The 25,849-nt window shown below is 51.4% G+C and overlaps 2 protein-coding genes across 6 annotated transcripts in view; one reads left to right on the top strand and one right to left on the bottom strand.

Moving 5' to 3' along the window:
* Nucleotides 1–25,573, bottom strand: LOC109454371 (complement C3). 2 transcript variants are annotated; one of them, XM_019744955.2, is made up of 41 exons: nt 25,220–25,573; nt 24,873–25,080; nt 24,234–24,408; nt 23,998–24,068; nt 23,812–23,900; nt 23,650–23,732; nt 23,330–23,417; nt 22,377–22,479; nt 22,158–22,278; nt 21,773–21,888; nt 20,965–21,105; nt 20,675–20,884; nt 20,259–20,468; nt 19,802–19,960; nt 19,429–19,558; nt 18,296–18,373; nt 16,692–16,889; nt 16,394–16,505; nt 15,998–16,086; nt 15,763–15,902; nt 15,153–15,359; nt 14,416–14,467; nt 14,157–14,243; nt 13,784–13,987; nt 12,458–12,533; nt 12,045–12,213; nt 9,077–9,172; nt 8,762–8,915; nt 7,751–7,920; nt 7,429–7,587; nt 6,271–6,330; nt 5,253–5,343; nt 3,773–3,818; nt 2,722–2,809; nt 2,337–2,423; nt 2,008–2,113; nt 1,448–1,537; nt 1,066–1,152; nt 889–978; nt 644–779; nt 1–220 (listed from the first exon to the last, which is right to left on the bottom strand). In XM_019744955.2, exons 1-41 carry the CDS (start codon nt 25,288–25,290, stop codon nt 88–90), a joined length of 4,980 nt encoding a protein of 1,659 aa, XP_019600514.2. In that variant the 5' UTR covers nt 25,291–25,573; the 3' UTR covers nt 1–87. The 2 variants fall into 2 exon arrangements, with proteins under 2 accessions (XP_019600514.2, XP_019600516.2); XM_019744957.2 differs by lacking the exons at nt 1–220; nt 644–779; nt 889–978; ... (2 more) ...; nt 2,008–2,113; nt 2,337–2,423 and adding an exon at nt 2,424–2,552.
* The window catches only part of COL5A3 (collagen type V alpha 3 chain), a 74,501-nt gene continuing 52,817 nt past the window's right edge, over nt 4,166–25,849 (top strand). For 2 of the 4 annotated variants that reach the window (XM_074338206.1, XM_074338205.1), the window contains exon 1: nt 4,166–4,644. Coding sequence is in view for 2 of the 4 variants with exons in the window: in XM_074338205.1 (XP_074194306.1) it covers nt 4,545–4,644 (100 nt within the window). In the remaining 2 variants the exon portion in view is untranslated. The remainder of the gene's footprint in view (nt 4,645–25,849) is intronic. The other 2 variants (XM_074338208.1, XM_074338207.1) reach the window with 1 other exon arrangement.

A 25,849-nucleotide genomic window follows, 5' to 3' on the forward strand; every position in this document is an offset into this window, starting at 1 on the left:
TGACATTCCATGTTCTTTATTTGGGGTTAAGCCCAGTGGCCCGGCCTGCTTGGAGATAACCCTGAGAGCAGCAGAGGTCTCAGAGTCTCAGGACTCGCAGCCATGGGTGCTCATGTATTCCGAAAATCCTTCCAGCTGGCCCAGCAATTCTTTCTTTCCCACATCCCCATTCTCTGGCCAATGCATGAGGAACGTCTCCTTGCCCAGGACGTAGGTGTAACTGTGGAACAGAGAGGACAGGAGGGTGAGGAGAGCCTGGTGCCCCTAGAGGTGTGGAGACCTCCCTGCCTTGCCCCTCTGCCCTGCTTGGCAGCCTTCCAGAGTCTCAGCCTATGTCCTCTCCATAGGGCCATCTTGGGGTCCCCCAGCCACTAGCCCATTCATCAGGGGATTAGAAAAGTCCCCTTTCCTCTGACTCTACTGCCCACTGCTGGAAAACCAAATCTACATCGACAGCGTCTCTGCGTGAATGGTGTTCCTTGGACTTGTGCAGTGTACAAGCCTGCACCTCCTTTCAGGGCAGCCTTGAAACCCAACACTCCTGCTGACAGGTGCAGTAGAGATTGTGACACCAATGGCTGGGCTGGGGGAGGCAAGGGGGCCCAGGCCTGCGTCCCCGGGGCAGCAGGAGGCCCCCACACACTCAGATTTGACTCTCCACAGGTCTGATGTCTGGCCCATGATGAGGTATGTCTCCTGTTCTTGCAGCTCCAGGGAGTTGTGGCAGGTGGCATGGGAGATGAATTTCTTCATGGTGAGTGGCGTGGCGGAGTCCGTGCCTGGAGGAGAGAAGACCCAGTGTGTGAGCGGGCACACGCCTGGCCCTCCCCCACATTGCCCCCCCCCCAGGGTAGGGCCCCACCGCCTTCTCTGCCACCTGGGACATACCACTTTTGATGATGGCTTGGAGCTGCATGTTGTAGTAGACATAAGGGTTGGAGGCAGAGGCCTCCACAGCCTCCAGCTTGGCCTTGTACACTGGGGAGAGGTGGGCAGGAGGGCATCGTGTTGGCATCTGACCAGCGCGTGGGCCTTTTCCTGCCTACTGCCTCACCTGACACTCACCAAAGTCCACACCTGCCTCACAGGCCGCCGCCTGGAGCTCCTCCTGCTTCAGCTGGTTGCTGGCTTTCCTCGGCGCAGGGCACAGTTCTGGAGGGTGAGAGGGGCAGGTGCTCTGGCTGCACTGGGGAGGCGCTTCTGCCCCTCTGACCTCCATTCAGCCCCAGGTCTCTGGGTCTGGCCTTTCTCCAACTTCGACTGTGCCTGAGTGTATGTGTGTCAATCTCTACCTCTGGATCTCCTTTTCTCTGTCTCTCTTTGTCTCTGTCTTCTAACTCGCTGTCTCTCTCTGCCTAAACTCAGCCCAGACAGCACTCAGGAAGTGACAGAGGGCTCCTGGACTCCCAACCTGGCAGCCCAGGCTCTCGTGTCCCCATGCCCTCACCCTCGGCGCATCTGCAGACGTCTTTGTGGCAGATTTTCCGCAGGTCGTATCGCTCTGTTGGCAGGTTGTAGAAGGAGCTGCACCTCCGGGCTGCGAGACGGGGCACATGCCTGGGTTTGGCTAGAGCCAGCGTTCCTGGGGGGTGGGAGTGCGCCTGGCTCCGCTCCCAGAACTGTCTGCCCCCCACCCCCCGCAGGCCACGCCCCGCAGGCCCCTTCCCACCTGGCCCTTCCCAGCCACCCCTCAATAGGTCCTCCCCTTTGAAGACCCCGCCCCTTTCCCCCAGCCCATTCCCAGCAGGCCACACCCTTTTCCCCCGCTCCGCCCCACCCCCTTCCAGGCTCCCCCACCACTTTGACCACCCCCTGTCACCACTCTCATTTAGGTTCCTTCCAGCACCTTTTTTGCCTCCCCCCCCCCTCATGCCCAGGCCCCTCTCAACCGCGCTCTATTTCCCCTTCCTGCACCTGCCCCTCATCCCTCCCACCTGGCCCAGTCCTTAGCACGCCTCTTGCCCTCGAGACCTCTTCCCCTTACACCCCCAGGCCTCCCCTGCTCACAAGGCTCGTAGTAGTCATAGACCGTGACCTGGGCGGCCTGCAAGAACTCCGCCTGCAGCATCCTGTGGACCCGGAAGCCCAGAACCGTGTCTTCCTTGTGGGAGAGCTAGGGGAGGGAATTCTGTCTGAGGTGACCAGGGCCACTGACCATGGGGCGATTACCCCAGAGCCTTGCTCATAACGACTGACCATGTGGCCTTGACTACTGAGGTTCTGACCTCAGATGGCATGGCTCTCTGGCAACACCACCCAAGAGAACCTCGCAGACCTTGGGTTCTCTGCCCACCGAGCTGCCCACAGGCCTCTGGTGGACATCCGACCTTCCTCACCTTCTCCAGGTAGAGGACAACGGTGCTGTCACTGGAGCTCGTCTTGGTCTCGTACTGGAAGGCGTACATCTCCACGTCGCTTGTGAGCTGGGGTACAGGGTGAGGATGGCAGGTCAGCTGGGGCCCCCCAGGCTCACAGCCTTAGGAGCTTCAGTCAGTGTGAAGTAACTCTCAGAACTCTCAGCCTTTGTCCAATCAGCTTCAGTGCTGGGGAAACTGAGGCACAATCAGGGCAAGGATTTGGCTAAGGTCAGGCAGGAAGACAACAAAAGTGATCATGGGGCACTAATAAAGGGTAGATGCTGCACTCTGCCCACACTGGGAGTCTGGGATGTTGCCAGGGCACTTTGCCCTGCTCAGCAGGGTCAGGTGCAACCTACATTACCTGTTTGAGGTCATCTTGGTTGGGGTAGAAGCCAGTGAGCAGAGAAACCTCCATGATGGTCATTGTGGCCTCTCGATCACCCTGGAATCTGGGGATTTCACAGCTCCAGTCTCTTCCTCTTACCTCTCCCCCCACGCTCCCACTACCATCATTTTTTGCCTGGAAGAGTGCAGTAGCCTCCTCCTGGGTCTCCCCATCACTCCTCTGCCCCCAATAGCATACAGCTTTAACAAACAGGAATCTGATATGTCACCTCCTTGCTTAACGACTTTTATTAAATGCCTCTCACCCTTCCACTTCACCTCCTCCCACCCCAGCCTCCATTTGATTGCTCTCAAGTGTCAGTCTCTCTCTTGCCACTGGACCTTTGCACATGCTGTTCTCTCAGCCTGGAATCCTCATTCCTCCCTCTTTGCCCGGAAACCTCCTTTCATCTTTGCAATCTCAGCTGATGCATCACTCCCTCTGGTAAGCCTTTTCTGGTCAGATCATTCTCTAATTTGCCCTCCTGTAGCTCCTTTCCCACATTTAATCACAGTTGTCACTTTACATTGATTCTGGGTGATTATTTGGTTATCGTCTGTCTTCCCTGATAAGGTGTGAGCTCCACCAGGCAGGGAAGGGTGCCCCAGCTCCTAGAACAGAGCCTGACGCCAAGTCGGCAGATCTGGAGAGATCTGGGAGCAGATCTGGGAGATGGCATTTGCTAAACAGAGCAGGACTGGGTTGGGGGCTGGGATGTCTGCAGACAATGAGGATGGAAGAGAGCTGCGGGGCTTGGAGCCAGCTCTGGGCATCTGGGGTGTGTTACCGTGGTAGAGCCCGCCATCCCGGGACATAGCAGAATGGAGGCAGGATGGTCGACAAGGGAGCAGAATAGGAGACAGACAGCGGAAGGCAGGATGGGAAGTAGAATGAGGGGGCAGGCATGGAAAGGCAGGCTTAGCTGGTTTCCACCCTCCACTCAGCACACAGGGAGAGCTGCTAAGGAGTCTGGATACCAGGAAGTGAGTCCTTCCTCCCGCCTAGCCCAAGATCCTGGTGCCCTGACCTTGTTTCCATCCGGAGTTGGAAGGTCTCTTCCCCCTTTTTATTTTCTGCAGAGAGAAGGCAGTAGTTTAGAGGCCGGGTAACATAGCCTCTGGAGCTAGCTTCCTGCGTTCAGATACTGACTCTGTGCTGTGACTGAGCAAGTTGCTTAACCTCTGTGCTTCGGTTTTGTAATCTGTACATAGGGATCACAATATTCCCAACCCAGCAGGGTTGTTATAAGGATTAAGTGAGTTAATACAAATAAAGCCCTTAACACGGCACCTAACCAGTGCTTTATAACTGTCAGTTATTATTATTGCATATTAAGAAATAGGGCCCAGACGAAAGCCTTGGTCACTTTTAGTCCCTAAAAGTCCTGGGACTGGTGAGGCTTGCTTCCCTACCCCCACAGTGAGCTCCCAATGGCAGTGTCCTCTCTCCTCCTTCTTGGTCCCCCAGACTGTGAACTCTAAGAATCCCACTATTTCTGACCATGTCCATAGCCCCCACCGTAGTCCAGCCCTCATCATCTCTTGTTGGACCAGTGCAGCCTCCTCTTCCTGGGTCTCCCAGCTCCCGCCCTTGCCCTCTGCAGTATATTTGCCCCCCAGCCACCAGAGGGAGCCTGTGCGACGCTGTGCTAGGTCCCATCTCTCCTCTACTCAGAACTCTCTGTGGCCCCACTTCACTCAGAGCAAAACTGAGCCGTCACTGTAGCCCACAAGTCTCTGCACCATCTGTCTCCGTCACCTCTCCAACTCTTTCTTCTAAAACTCTACCCCTTGCCTGGAATGTTTTCCCCTCAAATCCTTCACGGCTCACTCTCTCACTTCTTCCATGACTCAGCTCAAACGCCGTCTCCTCGGAGCACTTCCCCTGGATCTCCTCCAAGTCGGTATCATTTTTTTCCCTACTTTATTTTGTACGGTACTTATCATCACCTGCTATTGTGCTACGTATTTATTTTTTATAATGTAGAGTCATTTATGTTGTGAATAAATAATAGTAGAGGTATAATACCAGGGTGCCAAAAAATGTATACAAGGGGATACTTTGGTCAACGCTGCTCAAGCAGTAGTTCAGCTTAATCAAAAGTGTCTGGACGCTGATGGTAACCACTGTGAGCACCTCTTGTCATTGCAGAAGTCAAACGTGACTTGTATTCATCTTTTGTTTTCAGTGTATATTGAGTATTACAATTTTAATAGCTTTTTCCTTTCTTAAAACGTGTATACATTTTTTGGCAGCCTCTGTACATGGTTACGACTGTATTATTGCTTGTCTCTCTCCCTAATACAATGTAGGCTCCAGGAGAGAGCAGAGAGGATATTTTTCTTGTTTATGTCTCTAAATAAGAGGGTCAAAAAATGGGGCAGGGCACATAGTAAATCTCAATAAATATTTGTTGAATGGCTAACTAAAGCAACAAATGTGCTTATTGAATCATAACTAAAATAAAATAATGAAAAAGGCTTGGGCATTGCTGGGTCCAGGCACACCTTCCAGGGCACTGTGGAGAGTAGCATTCAGGTGATAGAGGCTGCAAGTGTCCTCCCAGGACTCTAGGGACCTGTGGTACATGGTCAGGATCTGCCAGGGGAGATAAGGTATCAGAGCCCATCCACACTCACTCCCTTTCCTCCTTGATCCAGTCCTTCCCTACCCAGGTTTCTGCCCCTGTGGGAAATTCATAGCAAAGTCTGCCCCCTCCCCCAATCCCAGAATGCCCTAGTCAGAAAACCCTATAGAGTCTACACAAGCTCTGTGTAATAGAACCTTCCACAATAATGGCAATGTTCTCTATGTGCCCTGTCCGTATTGTAGCCACTAGCCACATGTGGCTATCAGGCACTTGAAATGTGGGTAGTGTGACTGAGGAACTGAATTTTAAATTTTACTTAATTTTAATGAATTTAAATTTAACTGAGTCTCAAGAAGTGTGACATGCCCAAGGTCACACAACAACACCAGCAATTCAACCATGACTCCATTGCCAGAAACATGAGAACAGGCTGCCTTAAATTTGGTGAACAACAGGGCTGTCCTCCTGAGCCACAGGGCATGGGGCCTGGAGATGTACTGGATTTGCTGGCTCAGATATTGGGGGTAGGGTGAAATTAGCCTCTGGATGTTGGGAGGCACCCTGGAGGGAGAATCTTCCCTTGGGGGCCAAGGAAGGAGACACCCTCTCAGGAACTCAGCATGGGACGGACAGAGAGGCCCAACAACCTCTGGCCTCTACTTTCTCTGACTCTTAACTCAGCAGGTGAAAACATTTCTGATCCTCTATTTCCCCACTTGTTGCATGAACTCCATATTTTTACCAACTTCCCAGGGTGAGGGTTGAAGTGTCTTTAGTTTGGCTTGTAGCAAACAGTAGTGCTCTAAATGGTAGCTTTTTTTTTTTTTTTTACTGATTTCTATCTTGTCTTGGAGTCTAGACTTGCCTCTATTCCCACCAACTAGGGGGACCCTGGGCTCCAGCTAAGGAACACAAGGATGGGACCCCCGACTTACCGAGATGGTGCCTCTCCCACTGCCGCTGGCTGTGATCTCTAGGTCGTCTTGAGCAGAAAACTGAAGGGAAGGGGAAGGAGGATTTGAGGTGGAGAAAGCAGCAAAGCATGGCTCAAATGCAGTGGGGGTAGGGAGGAAAGATGGTTTTACTTTTCCTTCTTAATAGAGCATTTGTGGTGCCTACTCTACTACAAATCAACTACAACTGCTGACTCAGGCTGTGTCCTAATATATATCTCTGATCTGTCCACTTGGCAGTGTCTATAAAGTTCCCCATGCGTGGAGCCCCCACAAGACCCTTATCCCAGGCGTCTCTATATCTACTCTTGTTCCCCTCACATATTCTTCCCTCATGAGCCAGAGTAAAATATTACAAATTCACATCCAATCACACCACCCCTGCTTAAACTTCATTGCTGTTCTTGGAACACTTGTGCCTTAAAGCATTTGCACCAGCTGTTTCCTCTGCCTAGATATCCACAAGGCTTACGCCTTTCTTTCCTTAACATCTTTGCTCAAATGTCATCTTGGTAAGAGCTTCCCTGCCCATCCTACTATCTAAAGTTGCAACTCCTTGATGCCCCCACCCCGCTTCCTGTTGATTTGCCCCCATAGCACTCGCCACCATTTGACACACTACATGTTTTACTCATTCACACGTCTTTATTGTCTGTCTTCCCACCAAACTACAAAATTCTACAGGGACAGGGATTTTTTTTTGTCTTCTTCATGGCCATATTCCTGGCACCTAGAACAGTGTCCAGCACACAGTAAGTGTTCCATAAAGATTCATCAGATGATTACAGGTAAATATCACCTCCTCCATAGAGTAAGGTCATGGAGATTACTTTGCTCCCCACACCCAGGTTATTTTTCTCTTTACACACATTTCTTTCCCCTGTGTTCAGAAAGATTAAAATAGAATGTATTTATTGTCATGCTTTCTTTCTAGACTGTAAGTTCTGTGAGAGCAGGGACCACAGATCTTTCATAATGCATCCCCAATGCCCATGAGAATGCTTAGCACACAGTAGGCGCTCAGGAAATGTTTGTGCAATAAATGAATCAACACAGTGACGGTATAACCAATGGTGTGAGATAATCTTGAGGAAGGAGATTGGCAGGCACATGATTCTTGGCTACCCTTCCACACCTTACCTTTGCTGACCGCTGCTGGTAAGCGTTGTTCTGATTGATGAGCCACTCTATGTTCAAGGCTCTCTTGGGGGCACTGATCTGGACGCGGAGATCCTGGACACCCTCAAAGGAGACAGCTTCGCGGAAGCGGATGAGGGCCTCAATGGCCACTACCGTGGTCTGGGTGTTGGGATGGAGATCTTTGATCAGCACCACAGACAGCGCCCCGGGAGACCAAGGTAGCGACTCAGCACCACGGACAGCTCCTTCCGGTGGGCCGTCCGCGGCAGCACTTCGGCGTCCCTCCCCCGCCGCAGCCCCCACCTTCCGAGGCCCGGGTCACCTGGGTGGACTTGAAGCCTCCTCCCAGCTCCCGCTTCTCCAGCAGCCACTTGGCGATGGCTTGTGTCTCATTATGCCGACCCAGCTTCAGCTTCTGCATTAGCGCGTAGGCGGTGGCCTCAATGGTGTACAGGGACTTCCTGTCCCTGCGCGTTCGCCAGTGGTCTTTGTCTAGAAGATGCATACCCACCTTGTCGCCCAGATCTGGGCCCGCCTAAACTAAACTTGCCCTCTCCTATGTTATCTGGATCAATTTTTCTCATCTGCTATTTTATCGAGCACTTGCATTATGTGAACCTCTTTGAGGAGGCATATGGACACTGTTTTTTCGGAATCACTCTCAGAGACAGACTATTTAAAGATGGGGAAACTGAGTTTCAAAGAAGCTCCTTGGGGTCCCTTCAATTCTACAGAAAGCAAGTTCGTCTAACTCTACTCCTTGACTTGGGGAATGGAGAGGATGAAATAGGGCACTCGGGGGTGAGATAGGGCAGGCCACGGGAGGCAGACCCTTCCCAGTTACCCACGTTTAATGACCTTCTTTCCATCCTTGACCACTCCAAGAACCTTCCCACTTCCGGGTGTTTGCACGTGCTGTTCCCTTAGCTTGGAATATCCTTGGCCTTTCACAGAGGTAGGCCTTCTCATCTTTCATTCCAGCTGGGGGTCCCCTTTTCACAGAGGCTGTCCCAGACCTCCAAGCCATACTCTTCTCCCCTGCTCATCTCTCCCACCCACTTTGTATGTTTCATATCCGCATTTATCTCACTTAGTAATTCTCTATTAATTTGTTTGTCTTCTGTCTGCCTCCCCCAGGGACGGTGAGAACTTCTAGGGCAGGGACCATATCAGATTTCTCGGGGTCTGAGCTCAAGGGTTGGCACACCATAAGTGCTTAAACATGCTGGGTGATGAGTCATATATTACTGGATTTGGGATCATGCAATCTCCCTCCCCCACCCCCGTGACTGTGGTTAACACAGAGTTGCTTAAGAAATGGCCCCATACGCACTAGGGCTGGCAAAGCTGTCAAGGCGGTCATTGGCTCGGGGGCTCCCGGTGAGGGCCAGAGCATAGGAGACTATGGCTATGGCAAAGGTTGTCTGAATGTCGGGGAGGCGTCTCTCCAGGAAGTCACGGCCTCTCTCCATGCTGGCGATCAAATCCTAGAGAGTCAGAGAAAGGAGGCTAGAGAGAGGTGATCAGAGGAAAGGGGTCTGGGAGTTAGAAGACAGGGATGTACTGAGAGGGCCATGAGGGTGGGGCAGATCCCTGAGTGCAGGGGATATGGCACCCTGCAGATCCTGCCCTCCTCTTTGGGTCCTACCGGTATCTCCTGGCTGCATAGCTCCTTCCCCTCATCCAGGGCGATCAGAACAAGAGCTGTGAGAGATACGTCTGCCTCGGAGCCTCTGTAGCCACCCTGTGGATGCAGAACCACACCCATGATCCCCTTAGCATTTTGGAGACTCCTGCCCTAACCTCTCCTGTTTGACCTTGGAAAGCTCCCAGGTGCTCAGCTCTAAGCTGGATGATGCTAAAAGCAGGATGGAGAGAGAGAGAAAGAGAGAGCGAGCGAGTGAGCAAGAGAGAGAGAGAGAGAGAGAGAGAGAGAGAGAGAGGAGACGCCATTTTGATATCTGTCTGTGTGGGGTCTGCCTTACTAACAAGAGCTAACAGCCATGGAGGGTACTGTGCTAAGATCTCTACGCCATCTCAGAGCATTCTTGCAGTATCTCCATGTAACTGGAGCTAGGGAAACTGAGGGTCAGAGAGGCAAAGTCTTTCCATTGTTAATAAATGACTGACTTAGGGTTCAAACTCCTCTTTAGTCTCCTAGCTTCTACCCTCAACTCCTGTACTGAGTTGAATGGTGTCCTCCCAAAATTCGTGTCCACCCAGAACCTTAGAATGTGATTTTATTTGGAAATAGTCTTTGCAGACGTAATTAGTTAAGAAGAGGTCATACTGAATTAAGGTGGTCCCTATATCTAATGACTAGTGTTCTTATAAGAAGGCGATACAGAGACACACAGAAGGAAAAAGCGCATGTGAAGAGGGAGACAGATTGGAGGGATGCAGCTACACGCCAAGTAATGCCAAGTGTTTCCAGGATCCACAAGGTAGAAGAGGCAAGGGAGGATTCTTCTCTAGAGCCGGCCAAAGGCATATGGCCCTGCTGACACCTTGGGTTTGGACTTCCAACCTTTAGAACTATGAGAGAATAAATACATTTCTATTGTTTTTAAGACACCCAGTTTGTGGTACTTTGTTACAGCAGCCCTAGGAAACTAATACACCCCCCACAGTCTTTTCTTCTGACAGTGGCCACTGAAGCCTATGGACTCTTGAATCAGGTTATGTGCCTCAGCTTCTCAGAACCCTCCATGGCTCCCACCTCACTCAGAGGAAAAGCTCAAGTCCTGCCTGCAGCCCACAAGGCCCTGCATGCTCTGTTCCAACACCTCCCTGTCCTCACCTCCTCCCCCTGCTCACTCTGTTCCAGTCACACTGGTCTCTTCACTGTTCCTCAAGTGTATTGGGCACAGTCCAGTCTCAGGGCCTTTGCACATGCTGTTCCCTATGCTTGGAAGACTCTTTTCCTAGTTAGTCACATGACTTGCTCCCTCATCTCCTATCTTTGTACAAAAATCATCTCTTCATGAAGCCTTTCAAAATTATACCCTCATCACATTGATCCCCCTTTTCCTGCATCTTGCTCCATGTCACTTCTAACATGCCACGTCTATGTCTACATTTTGCTTATTGCTTGTCTACTCCTAAGATGCCCACCCCACAAGGACAGGGATTTTCATCTGTTTTGTTGGCCCGGGATCCTCAGCACTTAGAGTGCCTGGCACAAATGTTTGTTGGTAGAAAGAAACTCAGATCTGTGAGCTTGTGAAACCTGTGTTTGTAACCCCTCTCTGTACCACCTTCCTGTACAGTGTCAGGCTCTCACTCACACGGTCCTTTTGATTCCTTAAGTCCCTTTCTCTGAGGGTGCAATCTGTGTTTGCTTGTTTCCTTCATTCATCTAGAGTTTTATTCAGCAAACACTTGCGAACTACAATGATCTAGACTCGCTTCCCTTCCTGGAAGGATTCACAGCGTAGAAAAAGCAAACCCTGAAAAGACTATTTCAAATCCTCACTGAGGCCCCCCAAGGCTCTGTAGTCTTCAGGACCTGACATCTTTCCTGCCTCTCATGCCTTAGGATGGACCACTCTCTCCTCCATCTTTGGGCTCTGGTGACACTGGTGTCTTTTCTTTCTCCTTAAACATGATAGAACCTCAGGCCTTTTGCATATGCTGTTCCTTTTGCCTGGAGATCTCTTTCCATTCTTATCCCCCCAACTCCCATTCCTCTTCAAGTTGCTGCTTTATTGTCACTTCGTTTTGCAGGCTTCCCCTGACACCTCCAGGGCCAGGCATGTCCCCTATTACTCTTTCCTGGTATTTATCTCCCACGGAACATGGCCAATTTTGATTTAAACAATCACTATCTCTAATTATTTAGTGAACTTCTGCCTCCGCCCATCCCTAGCTTGTGAGCTCTACAAGGTAGGGGCTGTAAATTTCTTGTTTACTGCTATGTCTCCCCTCTGCCTAGCACAGGCCTGATATACATGTTTGTTGAATGAATAAATGAATACTGTGATAGATGAAATGATACAGACAGACACAGGGCTGGTATTCAGGGGAGACTTCCTGGAGGAGGTGGTGTCTGAGCTAAATCTAAAGAGAAAATATAATTTGGCTGGGGGAAGAAAAAAGGGATGGGGTGTAGGTAGTCCATGCAGAGAGAGCAGCATGAGCAAAGACACGGAGGTGAGTTGGAGGGACCTGTGAGCAGGGAGTAGTGAGGGGAGAGGCTTGGGAGGAGATACAGAAGAGAGGGATACAGTAGAGAGACGTTGTTGTCGGCAACTGTGAGCCATGGAAGGTGTTTGAGCAGGAGCGACCTCCCAGGCCATTTGAAAGCTGTTTTTGGAGGCTGGCATGTTGGCTGGCAGGTGGGGTGGACTCAGGCCCAGTGAGAGAAGGGGCAGGATGCCTGACTGCTGGAAGTGAGGGTGAGGGAGAGATGGGGTTCCAGATGAACCCAGCCCCCCCCCCCACATTGTAACAGAATACAGCATGATCCAGAGCAGGGGGAGGTGATGCTAGGTACCAGGTCCTGGCTCTTTCCGTTTCTCATTCTCCCCGAGAACAGGGCAGGGGCCTGAAATCCCCTGATACTGTACCGAGCCCTGGGTTTTGTTTGAACAACCCAACCAGGGGGGCTGTGGCACCTGCATGGACGCCATGATCACAGGCCCCTTCTCCAAGAAGTGTCCGTCCTCTGCCTGCCTCTCGGTGATGATCCACCGGGCAATGGCACAGAGAGAGGGCAGGTCAATCACACTGACGGTCATGATGGAGTAGGCCAGACTGAAAACTCGGAACACGTAGCTCGTGAGCCTGTTGGGAGGGCAACACGGTGGGTGACTACTGGGAATGGCAGCCAAGGCGGTTCTAAGCTCGGGGCGTCCACACTGCGCAGACATCGATCATGCGCCACAGGGCTCCAGACTGACACCTAGTTAGCATGGGTGCCGCTGCCTGCAGCCTGCCTGCCCCAACACCCTACAGCACGGATGCTATGGGGTCATCAAGCCCCAGGCTGGCCCCTGGGCTTCCTCTAGGCCAGTGTCCTTGTTCTTACCAGGTGCTTCCCGGGTTCCCTTTGTGGATGTGGTAGGTGCCATCTGTGCTCCGGTGGGTCAGCATCCGGGTGTATCCTGGGGAAACAGGTGGAGGAGGTCTTACAGGGAGAATGATGTTGGGGTGTAGCTGGGAAGACGAGTCAGTTATCAGGTATAACCTCGGGGGGCAGGGTGTGAGTGAGATTTGGGGGTGCATCCCATGTACATGCAACCTGGAGGAGGGGACTTGTCCAGGTGTATAGAGAGGGAGCTGCAGGGCCTAGGTGTAAACGAAGGTTACAGCCAGGTATGACCTGTGCAACTGTGACCAGTGCACAGTTGCATGTGGGAGGAACATGGGAACCCACCCCATCTGGGGCAGGCTGAGACTGGGGATCACCACTCAGAGAGCTCAGGGAAAGTGAAACCCAGGAAAGTGAGTACCCTGAGGGGCCACTACCGAGGCATTCTCTTGGGGGTCTGTTTTGGCTGCAAACTAGGGTGTCAGCATGTCTGTGTAGCCTCAAGGAGGTTACTCCTGGGTGCTGTCTGGGAGGACACCTCTCAGGGACGTTCTGAGCATTGCTGGTTGAGTGTTATCTGAAGGTTACCTGGAGCTTTAATACTCGGGTGTAACATCAGCGGTGACAGTGTCTGGGTGTTACCTGAGGATTACTGTTGAGAGCACCTGGATGGACAGTTGGTGTCTGGGACTAACCGGGAAGAGGGGTCAGTGGCCTAATTAACTTGAGGGTCTCTGTGTGGGTGTAACCAGAGGCATTTGTCTCTGGTTGTTACATGGAGGTTTGGCTGTAACCTGGGGAGGTGTCAGCGTTCAGGTGTAACCGAGAGGGAGGCCACCACCTGGGATTATTCTACCTCCTCAGGTTGTTCTGAGGGCTCTGGAGTTTTCTGCTTGGAGGTTCCCTGGGGGTGACCCACGACCTGGCACTGACTGGGTGTAACTGGGACAGTGTCTGAATATAACATAACCTGGGGGATTGCTTCTTTGGGGTAAACCAGGGTGTCTCTTGTCAGACTGTATCCTGGGAGGGGGGGTCCAGGTGAAGGAGTAAAGTGGGGGTCACTGTTTGGGGTCACCTGGGGGACTTGCTATCATGTTGTCAACTGGAAGAGGAGTCAGAGTTCGAGTCATCAAAGGGTCACCTTGAGATGACTATTTGGGGGTCACTGTTTGGGAATCACATGGGGGTTGGTATCAGGTTGTCACCTGGGACGTGAGTCAGAGTTCGGGTGTTATTGTCTGGGAGGGTCCCATGGGGGCCTCCTCTAACGCTGGGGGTGCCCCAGACACCCTCGTCGAGTCCCGGGGGAATGGCACTCACCGCTGACAATGTTCTTCATCACCTGGTCCCTGTGCTCCACCCCCACCTTGCCCCACTGGCCCGTGGTGTCCAAATAGCGGGTCAGGATGATCACGGGGGTCAGACTGCTCAGCGTCTGCTCAGGGCAGCCGGTCGGGAGCCTCAGCAGCTCGTGCGTTTCTCTGGGTGTCAGGCTGCCCAGGATTGTCTCCCCGAGGATGTCACCTGTCAGGTGGGCAGGGTCACCTCGGGAATGGCCTAAGCCACCATAGCAGCCGATCAACCCACATGGGTACTGCCAGGTCCTGCTGCCACTGTGCCCAGGCAGGTCCCGGAGGAGCCATCTCCCCCTGCCCCCCTGCATCCCCCCAGGAGCCCGTTCTGCCCTAAGCACCTTGGACGCTGATAAACACTTCTGCCTCTGTATCGGGCACCTTGTTCCAAACAGTCTGTCTTGGCAGCACCTCCATCTGGGTCTGACCTGCGCAGGCACAACCTTCTGTGATAAGCAGGTCGGGGGCTGGGGAGGTCAGAGGGCACAGAGCCTGCAAGGAGCTCAGACTGCCCACCTGGCCAGACCCCCTCATTTTAGCCCCTTCCTCTGCCCTGGCATGTCCCCAGGATCCCACATGCTCCCTTTAGACCTCACAAACCTTGGGGGTTCAGGACGATGCTATGGGACATTTTTTCTATTTGCCCTCCTGCCTGTGAAATACAATGAGGAAGCAAGTTAAAAATAACAAAACAACAATGGCAATAATGACAATTGCAATGACACTACGAGGAAGCATTGCTTAGCCAGTAAGATCACAGACTCTCGAGCCCTAATACTCGTACACCTGGGTTCAGATCTTAGCTCTTCTGCTTCCTATCTGTGTGACCTTGGACAAATTACTTTATCTCTTTGTGCCTCACTTTTCTCATTTGTCAAAAGAGTAATAGTTCCTACCTCAGGTTGTTCTGAGGGCTCAATGAGTTAATATTTTTAAAGCACTACTATATTATAAGAGCTAAGCATGTGTTTGTTAAGAAAATAAAGTCTTATTGATGGGTCACACCCAGTTGTGCGCAATTTTCACAGCTGTCTGATTATTTGTGGGTATGCTGATTATCCCCACTCTGCAAATGAGGAAATGGAGGCTCAGAGAAGTTAAGTGAGTTGCCCAAGGTCACACAGCAGAGACAAGATTTGAACCCAGGCCTGACTCCAAAGTTGCAAAGTGGGAGCTCTGTGGTTGAACTTTCAGATCCATTCTCTCACCTCACTTCCATCTGGGAGGCCTGTTTGTTGATCCCGGGCCCACCTGCCCCTCCTGTGGTCCCACAGCCTGGGGCCCAGGGGATGCCCCACTGTCTGCATTGACAGCCAGGCATAGGGGATGTCCATTACCTGGACCAGGAGTGTCTTCTTCACGTGATCCTGCACCCCGTAGCCCACGACCTTGACCTCCACATCCACTTTGCCTACCACAAGTGGGAGAAGCACAAAGGGCACCATCTTGGTTGAGGTGGCAGGCACGACCACCATCTGGCGGGATGGGGCTCCTGGCTTTGATGCGCTGCACAGCGGCTCCTTGTAGGGGAACTCCACGCGGACCTGGGGCAGAGTGGGCAGGTGGGGGGTCCTGAAGCATTGGGTGGCCTAGGACCCTGGAGTCACAGTCCCCTCTGTCCTGGCCCTGAGAACCTGAGCAGGTGATAGCATAGCATACTGATTGACAGCAAGACACTGCCTGGGTTCAAACCCCCTCTGCTACTTACGTGCTGTGTGATCTCAGGAAAGCCCTTTAACCTCTCTGTGCCTCACTTTCCTCATCTCTAAAGAACAATAATAGCACCCACTGCTGAGGTTATTGTGAGGTTTCAATAAGAAAATACCTTAGAAGTTTTTCAAAAGGGCCACCACTTTTCCGGCCTTTTTGAATAATGACACACCCCATCCCCTTTATAAAGCACACTGACAGATGTTTTGGCAGGAAAGGGAGGGCTGGAGGCTTCACCTTGGCCTGGCGGTTCCCGAAATTGTACAGCACCGCTTGGATCTGGACTTGCTCATTCCTGATCACAGAGAAGGGCAGCTTAAGATCCACAAAGAACGATTTCCTAACGGTCAGCTCAAAGGAGTCTGAGACACAGAGACCTAGAACCAGGAGACCATGTTGGAGTTCAGCAGAATCCCACTGTCCCAGGGCTGGATGTTTTCCTGTCCTCTCAGCATTGGGCTTGTGGGGTCACCTTGTCCAGCCTTGAGACTGACGGCCACAAACTGCCACGTGGTCATGGAATCTGGCAGGTTCACACGAATGTTGTAGTGTGAGACGCTCCTGGAAGTGGCGGGGCAGGGCAGGGTGTCAGTGAGATGGTGCTGCCTGGACAGAGCCTCTGTCCAGGGCTATGATCACTATGGAGGGGTCAGTGGGTCACCTCATAAGAGGCATCGTCATGAGAGGGTCATCATTTTGGGGGCACTGGGATCTGTATTGCCATCCAGGGAGGTTCCTATCACGGGACTATGCTCAATTGTGGGAGTAGAGCTCAATGTCACCACTGGGGGCATTGTCTGTGATGGATATCCACTGATGCGTGGAAGGGCCAGGGACAAGAGGCTGGCATGCGCGGTGGTGGTCCTACCCCGATTCACTTTTTGGCAGAGTAAATTTCCTCCAGAGCCAACTTTCAGGGAACAAGGTCCGGACAGGCAGGTCCTCCAGAAAGATGTCTTCAAAGTCCTCGTCTTCATCCGCTGCAGGGAGGGGGTGTGGAGCGGGGTCTCCTTTGCATATCTCCCTTGGCTGGCTCAGCAGCCTCCTCAGAGGGGTCCTCCCACCTCGTTCCCCTATGGACCATATCACCCCTTGACCTGTCCCATGGCTCCCTTCCCAACCTCTCAACCCCCCCAATCTTGTGCTTCCTGCCATGGTCCCCTCACTTGTCCCCAGAAGCAGCTGTTCTTCCCGGGCCTCCCGAGTCAGGGCCTCAGATAGATGGCAGCAGCTCAGGAAAGCAGTGACACAAGTTGGCCCATAGCGGACATGCTGGGTCCTCTCCTCACAGGACAGCCCCACTGGGCTCTCCCGGAGTCCAGCCTCACAGCACTTTCGCTCCAGTTCTGTCTCGAACTTGTTCGCTGTGGGCCAAAGTTAGAGGGATGAAGAGGGACGGGGTAAGACCTGAGGAAGTGTGGAGCCGACCACCTCAATACCATGTCTACTTGGCCTCTATTTAGCCATAACTCTGGCAGATGCTGGTCCTAACACTTTGCCTGTATCTTCCTTCTGAAACCTCACATTGGACTCATATGGTGAATTCTGATGAAGAAGTTGAACAACAGAGAAGTCTATTCACTGGCCCAGGGTCACACAGCTTGCAAGTGGCAGAGGTGGGACTAGAACCCATGCTAATGTTGCTTCTCCTTCCCTCCCCCACCCCTCCTCATTCTCCTTCTTTTTAACAGGGATTGGTAATGCCACGTTTATTTATAAAAGATGCCATTTTGACTCCCAATTTTCATTATGTATTTTTAAGAAATGAAAACATAGGACTTGTTGCAAAGCGTGATGTCAAGCTGAATGCTTCCAAGTTAGCAACCTGAAAGAATGCACTTAAAGATAAAATGATCACAATTTAAAAACCTCATTGTCCACCATATAACACAATTGGAACATCTATAGTTAAATAATGTGATTGATCATTACCATAAACAAAACAATGGTTCATATTATAAACCTCCCCACGAAGGTTAGCATGATTTTTGATACTGTAATTAGTTAGAGTTTTTTATTTTTACCTCGATTTTTATTAGATTTCACTTATTTTCCCTTTATTTAGATCCACCAAGTCATTAATGTTGCTCAAAGAGACTGGAAAATCTAATATTCATAGAAAGCATGCTTCTAACACCACACTCGTTCTCCTAGAGCCCCAGGATCAGAGCCAGATATTACCCACTGGCACTCAGCACCCATTTCTCCTTTTGTTTACATTCCCTCCAGTATCACAGAAGCCTGACATCTAAAAACTACATTTCCCAGACTCTTCCTACTACAGTTCTGGATGCAATTCGATTCTGCCCCCAAGATGCTCTTGTGTGAGATTTGGAAGGTGGAAGAGAAGCAGAGACCGTTGTCCCTGCAGCAGTGGTAGCCGATGTGTGAGCCTGTCTATGTGCAGGTTTTTAAAAAAATTAGTTTCAGGTATACAAAACAGTATGAGGAATATAGTGAATAATATTGTAATAACTATGTACAGTGTCAGTTGGATAATAGACTCTATGTGTGTTTTTTTAATAGGAAATATTCCATGTTCCCCTATCTACCCACTAGCCTCATGAGATTTCATGCATTGCAAGAACTACAGTGGGGAGTTCCACCAAGCAGCCTTCCAATTTCCACTCCTATAGCCCGCCAAATGATTTTGAAAGCACCAAACTCCTATAATTAAATCCCTCCCACCCTGCTTGAAAACGTAGTGATTTCAGTTTTCTGTCCCAAGTCCTGATGAATACAGTAGGTTACATCCAGCTTTGGCTCTGACCTGCATTCCTCTTGGTCTCCAGTCTCTTCAGGGAGCGGCGACGGCGGCTGGGAGGGGGGCTCTGAGGGCAGTGCCAGTCTGGGGGTCAGAGGGAAGAATGAGGACAATTGTCAAGATCACTATAAATATCTTTGATGGTATTTATTGCGTGCTTACTGTATGCCCAGTGCTTTATATGCATCACCTCGTTTTTTTTTTTTTTTAAGGAGGGCGCAGCTCACAGTGGCCCATGTAGGGATCGAACTGGCAACCTTGGTATTATTAGCACCATGCTCTAACCAACTGAGCTAACTGACCACCCCATGAATCACCTAATTTTTATCCCACAGGTCCCTCATATTTAAAATTCACCACTTAAAAGCTATGAGGTCTTTAGCAAGTCACTAATCTCTCTGGGCATTTACTTTCCCCAGCTGTGTAAAATGAGTATAATCATAGTTCTATCAATGAGATCGTGCATATAGAAGTACTTAGCACAGGGTCTAGCTTGCAGTAAATAGAAACTGTTATTAATATCACTATTTATAGCTGAAAGTTGTCCCCAGTATTCAGTCTCCTCCTGTCATCTGTGGCAACTAAACCTCCACCTTTGTATATCACTCAGAATGAAGACTACATTTCCCAGCTTCCCTTGCACCTAGGATGGGTCATGCGACTGTGTAATAGCCAAGGGCATGTGAAAAAAGGGTCCTCTCCTTCCCTTCTAGACTTCATCCTGATGCTTGGAATGAGATCCTGATGAGGTACCATCTTGGAATACAGCAGAGCAACACACTAGAAAGAGACTGAGTCCCAGAATGATCTTTGGACTGTTACTGGGAGAGAAATGAACTTTTATCTTATTTAAACTACAGTTAATTTGTATCTCCGATACACATAACCAAACCTGTTTCTTAACTAACATACAGTTAGTTACTTGTATTATTATCCCCATTTTATGGACAGAAAAATTGAGACTCAGGGAGGAAATGTGACTGGCTCATGGTAAGTGTCAGGGTCCTGGATTTTAGTCCGTCTGTTTGATGCCAAATCCCATGGTTTTTAACCATTAGATGCCAATGGTTCTTAACCATTATACAGCATTGCCTCGATCCTTGACTGCCACCTGCCCCCCTCCCAGCCCCTGCCTGCACCTGAGCTTGCCAGGGTGTCCATCCCTGTGCTCATCTTCAGATCCAGTCCAGCATCCTTGAACACAGCAAGATTGTCTTTTCCACTGCCCGCTGTGCAGCCAGTGTCATGCTCCTCCACCACATCCCAGACCTGGGGGTCAAGAGAGGAACCTACATATTGAGCCAATATGGCCCCATCCAGGAAAAGTGCAATATTGCACTGTAATTGCTGGCTCCCATTTATTGAGCCCTTACCACATGCCAATCTCTATGCTGTGCACTAGCTCCTTGAATCTTTGCAACCATCAATGTTGCCTATTTTACAGCTGAAGAAGGTGAAGCTCCAGCTAGAATGTCTAGGCAACCTTTTGACCCCAAACCCACATGCTCTTACCTTCTTCTGTGTAAGCTTATGTTTGCTGTTCAAGACATAGACAGCCTTGTCCACAGCCACCAGCCCCACTGTGGCCTCTGCATCACCTGTCACCTTCACTTCCACCTGGCTGTTGGGCTCCAAAGAATCAAAGGGTTCATTCGTTAAGCCAACCTTCAGCTGAGCTAGGAAAAAGAGAGATGTCAGAAAAGGGGGCTAATAGGCTACCAAGGGGCTTCCCAAAGTCCACTTTCAGGTTCATGTTACTTATTGCTCTAATGAAGCATTAGAGAACTCCACCAGGCCAATCCCAACTCCATACATTTACTTGCATTGTCTCTAACCCCAAGTTGAGCTTTTAAGGCCACATCTCTTCCTCTTACACTCACGGGTCCCTAGACTGGGAGCCCTGGAAGTTGGACAGACCTTCTCCCAAATTTTATGATGGTGATGTACAACTTGAAGGAGTTTGGCTCACCGTTCCCATGCATTTGTCATTCACATCGATCCATATGGAATCGGCCACCAGTTCAGGGTCCTGGCCTGTTCCCCTGGGCAGTAAATAAAAGGCCAGGACGCGGAAAGAGGGCATCATCTCTGACGTCACATCAATAGTGGTTGACGTGTAGACACTTCCTTGACTTTTTAACTGATGTTTGGCGCACACGATCTGACCCTTACTCAGGACCTTGGAGACAAGGAAAGCCAAGGATGAGAAAGTTAGGATCAGCCCAAAAAGGGAGTTCAGAGTCCCTTTGCTTCAGCCCATTGGCCTGAGCTCACCCCAGATGGTTCCCACTTTCACACCATTGTTCATAGTTTCTCCAACCCAGCTAGCCAAGATTGTTCCAGAGAAAGGATTCCTTGACTCAAATCCTGGTCCTAGTGTCTCACCAGGATGGTGAAGTGAGTGATACGCTCCTTGGTTTCAGGGTTCTGATGCCTTGTGTTGAGGCTCAGATGGATGTTGTTGCCAACTTCTGCGCCTAACGTCTTCACCTCAATGTGCAGGAAGTTCCCTGACCCATTCTGAGTTGAGTAAGGCCAAGCCGTCATCTTGGCTGATGCCTGCTCCTCTGGTTGGAGAGCCTCATCAGTTTCCACCTGGGGAGAGTGAGGGGCAAGTAACTCCCAATCCTTCCAGCTCATACAACCCCATCGTCCCTGCCCTGTCAGGTTGGTACCAGGATAGGGAGCTGCTCCATATTTGCGTCTGTGTTGATGGTCAGAGCGGCCACCCCACTGGACAAGGTGCGCACTTTGTGGTTTTGGCAGTGGACGAGGACATTGTAGGCTGGGGACCCATCAGGATTTGAGACAAAGACCTGGGATAAAATGTGGGGTGAGATGAAGGACAGACTTGGGAGTGGACTGGCATGAAAGTTGGGAACTGGGAATGCAACCTTGATAGGACTGCCTTGTACAGCTGTGCAAGTTGTGTACTGGACAACACCAGGGATATCATTCATATTAGAGTCTTTATGAATGGCACCGCCTAGAGTTTTGCAATGCACAACCATATGTGGTAGCCCTGGGTGGGTGTTGGTGTGCCCAAGGGATGGGGGTGGGGTGAAATTGGGGGTGGAGAAGGTAGTTGAAGGCATGGAGGGCTTGGGTAAAACTCAGAGTAGGATTGGTACTAAAGAGTGGCTCTAGCTTTCCTAATGCCCATCAAACATCTCAAAGTCAACCCAAATGAATGTATGACAAAACAGCATGCTTGCTATGCAAATGTAGCCTCAAGATAAAAAACCCTAAGTACCACATTCTAGCCTGACTGTGACTCCTAAGCCCCCATAGAGATATTCTGGAGCCATCAATGTGCTTTGGGGAGACATGGCTTAAGACTTGAGGGAACCTTGGGATTGGTTTGAGGGGCATGATAGATGAGTTATCAGGGGCAGATGAGTCCCATATGGGTTTTTATTTCCTGGGAGGTCTTTTTGGGGGTGGGGCCCTGAGTCCCTAGGCAGAATGAACCCAGATCCTGACCCTAAAATGGAAGGGCATCCCTGGCTTGAAATACTGGGGTGTCCTTATGAACTTGATGTTGTATGGGCTCCGGACGATCTTCACCCCCGAGGTCTCGGCCTGGACCATCTCACCCCCTGTAGAGACAGTGGGACGATGAGGTTTTCAGAGGAGGTTCAATTTCTTGGGAAAGTGGTGGGGCTGCTGGTGTGGGAGGCCCATCTTGGTGAAGATAGGGAAAGACAATAACACAATTTCAACTCCTGCCAGCCCTACAAGTGTTTTCCCATTTCTCTGATGAGAAAACTGAGGCAGGAGGTGGCCCAAGGTTACATAGACAGAATGTATGGGCTGGGAAAGAACACAGTGTCCTGACCTCAACCAGGGGTTTGGGTGAAGGTGGCACCTGAGGAGAACACGGTGACATTGACAAAGATTGAGGCCCCAATGAAGTCTTCTTCTGGGCCTTGGAATGCAGCCATCAGTGTGTCCTTCTGAAGGGAGACGTGACCCTGGCCTTTAGATATCTGCTCTTGGGGCAAGAGAAAGGAAAGGATGTGGTTTTCTGGGGAAGTGGAAAAGGGTTGGGGGAGGGGAGGCTGGGGAGTAGTCCAGACTTGGTCACCTCCACCCTCTGCAGGGAGCTTTGAATGGGTATCCGACGGGAATCCAGCTTCACTCCAAAGATGGCCAGAGCATGTCCATCCACTGGCTTGTTGAATATATACCTGGAGGATAAAGGGTCACTCTGCTGTCTGTGAAGCACCCACACAACCTAATGAGGCGGTAGAGGTGGCCTGTATGATCTCACGGGGCTGCAACAATGACTAGAAAACTTTGGGAAGGGCAGAGGTGGCCCCTGGAAACATAGATGATTTCATTGCTGATGAACAAAATTCTGGGAGGTGATAAATATGTCGCGTAAAGCCTTGTTGGGTTGTAGGTGGGCTGTGCAACCTCATGAGATGGTAGAGGTAGCTTGTACAACCATATGGAGCCACATAAAAGTCTGAACAACCTATGGGGTGGCAGAGGTGGCCTGTGCAGCCTCATCAGGTGGCCTGTACAGCATCATATAGCTGCAGGAATGATCTGTATAATGTTAAGAAGTGGCAGATATGGTTCTCACAACCTTAAGTAGACAACGTGGCCTGTACAATCTCATAGAGCTGTGGAGATGGTCTATAAATCCCACAAGGCAGCAAATGTGGCATTTGCAATTCCATAGAACTGTAAAGATGGTCTGAATAACCTCACAAGATGCCAAAGGTGCCTGTGCAACCTTGTGGACCTTCAGAAATGGTCCAAACCATGAGATGTGGTACAATTCCATTCGGTAAACAAGGTGGCCTGTACAACCCCAGAAACCTGAAGGGGTGGTCTGCACAACCTCACCGGTGGCAGACGTGGTCTATACAACCTCATGGGACGATGTAGGTGGCCAAGAATATCTGATGCGTGGCAGAGAGTGCCTCTACTACACCCTAGGTGCTACAGAAGTGGCCCCCTTCTCTCTACCCTTCAGTTTCTTGGTGTCTTTGGTCCTCTGGCCAGGCTGGGAGGGGGAAGGGGACTCACAAAGCCTGGATTTCCACACCCAGAGCTTCATCGCTGAGGTAGAAGAAAGGCTTGTTTGGGATCAGCCGGACCTCAAAAGATGGCAGCACTGGATGGAGTAAAGGCAGTAGACCTCAGCATTTCACCATTCCCCCTCTTCCCCTCACTGTCCCACTTCGTCCCTGGTGAAGCTGGCAACCCCCAAGGGCTGGAACACACAGTCCTGTTCACCAGTACCCAGCTCGGGCCCCAGCGCACAGGTGTGCCATGAGATGTCCTTTCCGTTTGCAGCCCAGTTTCTGGCGTGTCCCTCCTCGCCCTCCCTGCCACACCCTGCTCACCATACTCCTTCACGTCAAAGGCTGCCTTGAACTTCTGCTTGGCTGCAGTACGGTAACTGGCTTCGATGCTCCAGGTCCCAAGACTGAGGCACAGAAAGTTAGGAGAGATGGAGACTGAGGAGACCCTCCCGCCCTCCGTCCCTAGGGCTTCCAGCAGGGCACCTGATGAGCTCTGGGAGGTGAAAGGAGTTGGCGAAGAAACCTCCCTGGGCCACCAGATCCTGGCTGATCACAGTGATCCCTTCCGGGTTCTGTGGGGACAGGGGGTGGGTGATTCATACCCATAGGCCTTCAGCACATGCTATCACCCCAGTGTCCGGGATCCACCCTCCCATCAGGAGAGGCCACCTTGATGTCCAAAGTGAATGTCCTGGTCACAGGATCCATCTTGTGGTTCACAGTGAACACCCGGTATTGAACTGGAGGAGGAGGGAAGACTCTGAGCATTGGATAGAGTTTGGAAGGGGGTGTAGTCATGAGGGTGTTGGGCAGTGGGGAGACCCCAGGAGAAACATGTCGGGCATTTGGGAGAGCCTGGGGTGAGCGTCAGTGCCTGCCCCACACCAAGGGCCCAGAGGTTGTACCCAAGTGATCAGGGGTATAGATGGTCTTGTCTGTCTGGATGAAGATGAAGCCCGCATGGGGAGCCACCAGCACCATCTTCTCCATGAACGAGGATGCCGAGGTGGGTGTCCAGGTTGCCCGGATGATGATGTACTGCTGTCCCGGTTGTGGGGGGTACACCAGACTTTCAGGAATCTGGGGAGAGATGCGCATGCTCCTCAGGCCCCGCCAGGGTCTCCATGCCTGGAGGCAAAGCCCTGGGCCAGATCTTGGGAGAAGCAATTGGGTGGGGGCCCTCAGGCTCTGCCTTTGGGAGCGAGGTCACTGTGTGAGGCTGTGCAGTTTGCTCTTGCACAAGGACATCCAGCCAAGGCTGGGATGCAATCCAGGCCATTCTCGGTTTCCCAAGCCACCAGCAGAGGACGCCTTTTATTAATTCGCACAGAGGCATCATATGGGTTAATCATGGCCCTTCTTGGAGCCCAGACTTAGGGGACTTTTGATTTCTAAATGGACAGGACATAAGGAGCAGCAAATATAGCCAAGCCCTGAGTCTATTTCCGTGTCTCTTGTGGGAAGTCCCTCTACCATCTGGCCCTCTCCAGCCTTGCTGCTGGCCCAGAGCCTCCCAGAGCCGCCCATCCTGGCATGGCACCTACCACCACAGACGCCTGGTTCATAAAGTGGTTTTCCGATGAGAGAAGGAGCTGGTTCTGAGCCACCACCGTCTTCTTCATGGGGAAGTCCCACACAGTGAGGTTAACTTCGAGGGTTCCGCTGAGGGGCTGCTCGGAGTCTGAGTGAGCCTGTACGAGGATGGTCTCAGGGCTGCCGACGCGCAGGACTCGGGGGGTCACCAGGATGTACCTGCCAGTAGACAAATACAGAGGCACAGGGGACTCGCGTGGGGGAGGCAACAGCAGAGACACATGGGGTCCTGTGCAGAGTCCTCAAGACCACAGATATGCAGGCAGCCGGCCAAGTCCCCTCAGTTTCCCAGACTCACAATGGCTCAGCCTGGGTGCGGTGGATCCCCAAAAGGAGCAGAATCAAGCCCAGGGGCCAGTGCACGTCCATGGCGGTGGGAAAATGACGCAAGGCCACCGGCCACAGATGTCTGTCCTCTTGTCGGCCCCAGCTCTGGTCTGTTTGTCTTGGCCTGTCCTGGCTGAGTTAATATCTAAACGGATGTGGGGAGGGAATCTCCATAAATCCAATGGGGGCGGGGGGGGCTGTTCCCCCCTTCTCAACCAAGCCTCCATTGGGAGGCTGGGGACAGTTGCATTGAGAAGGGTTCCAGCTCCTCTCTTGGGGGCCAGAGTGGTAGAGGGGTTGTTTTTTCCATGAGCCATGGAGCCCTAACCTGAAGCCCTCCCCTCACCCAGCAAGGAGCCTAGGTCATGTGGATCGGGGCACTGGACTTTGGGATTGGTGGGGATTGACTGGAAGGGGCTGGAGGAAACAGGATTGTCCCCATCTCTGTCCTTGAGAAATTGGCGAGGTTTCTGGTGGAGCTGCTCAAACGGGAGCAGTGCAGGCATTACGTGTTCATTTCCCAATCACCGGCCTGAGCAGCCATGTGGCATTTATCCGGCCAGCCCCGGGATTACTACCATAATGGAGCCTTCTGAGACGT

The sequence above is a fragment of the Rhinolophus sinicus genome, linkage group LG07 (assembly GCF_036562045.2).
Source record: "Rhinolophus sinicus isolate RSC01 linkage group LG07, ASM3656204v1, whole genome shotgun sequence".
Classification (NCBI taxonomy): domain Eukaryota; kingdom Metazoa; phylum Chordata; class Mammalia; order Chiroptera; family Rhinolophidae; genus Rhinolophus; species Rhinolophus sinicus.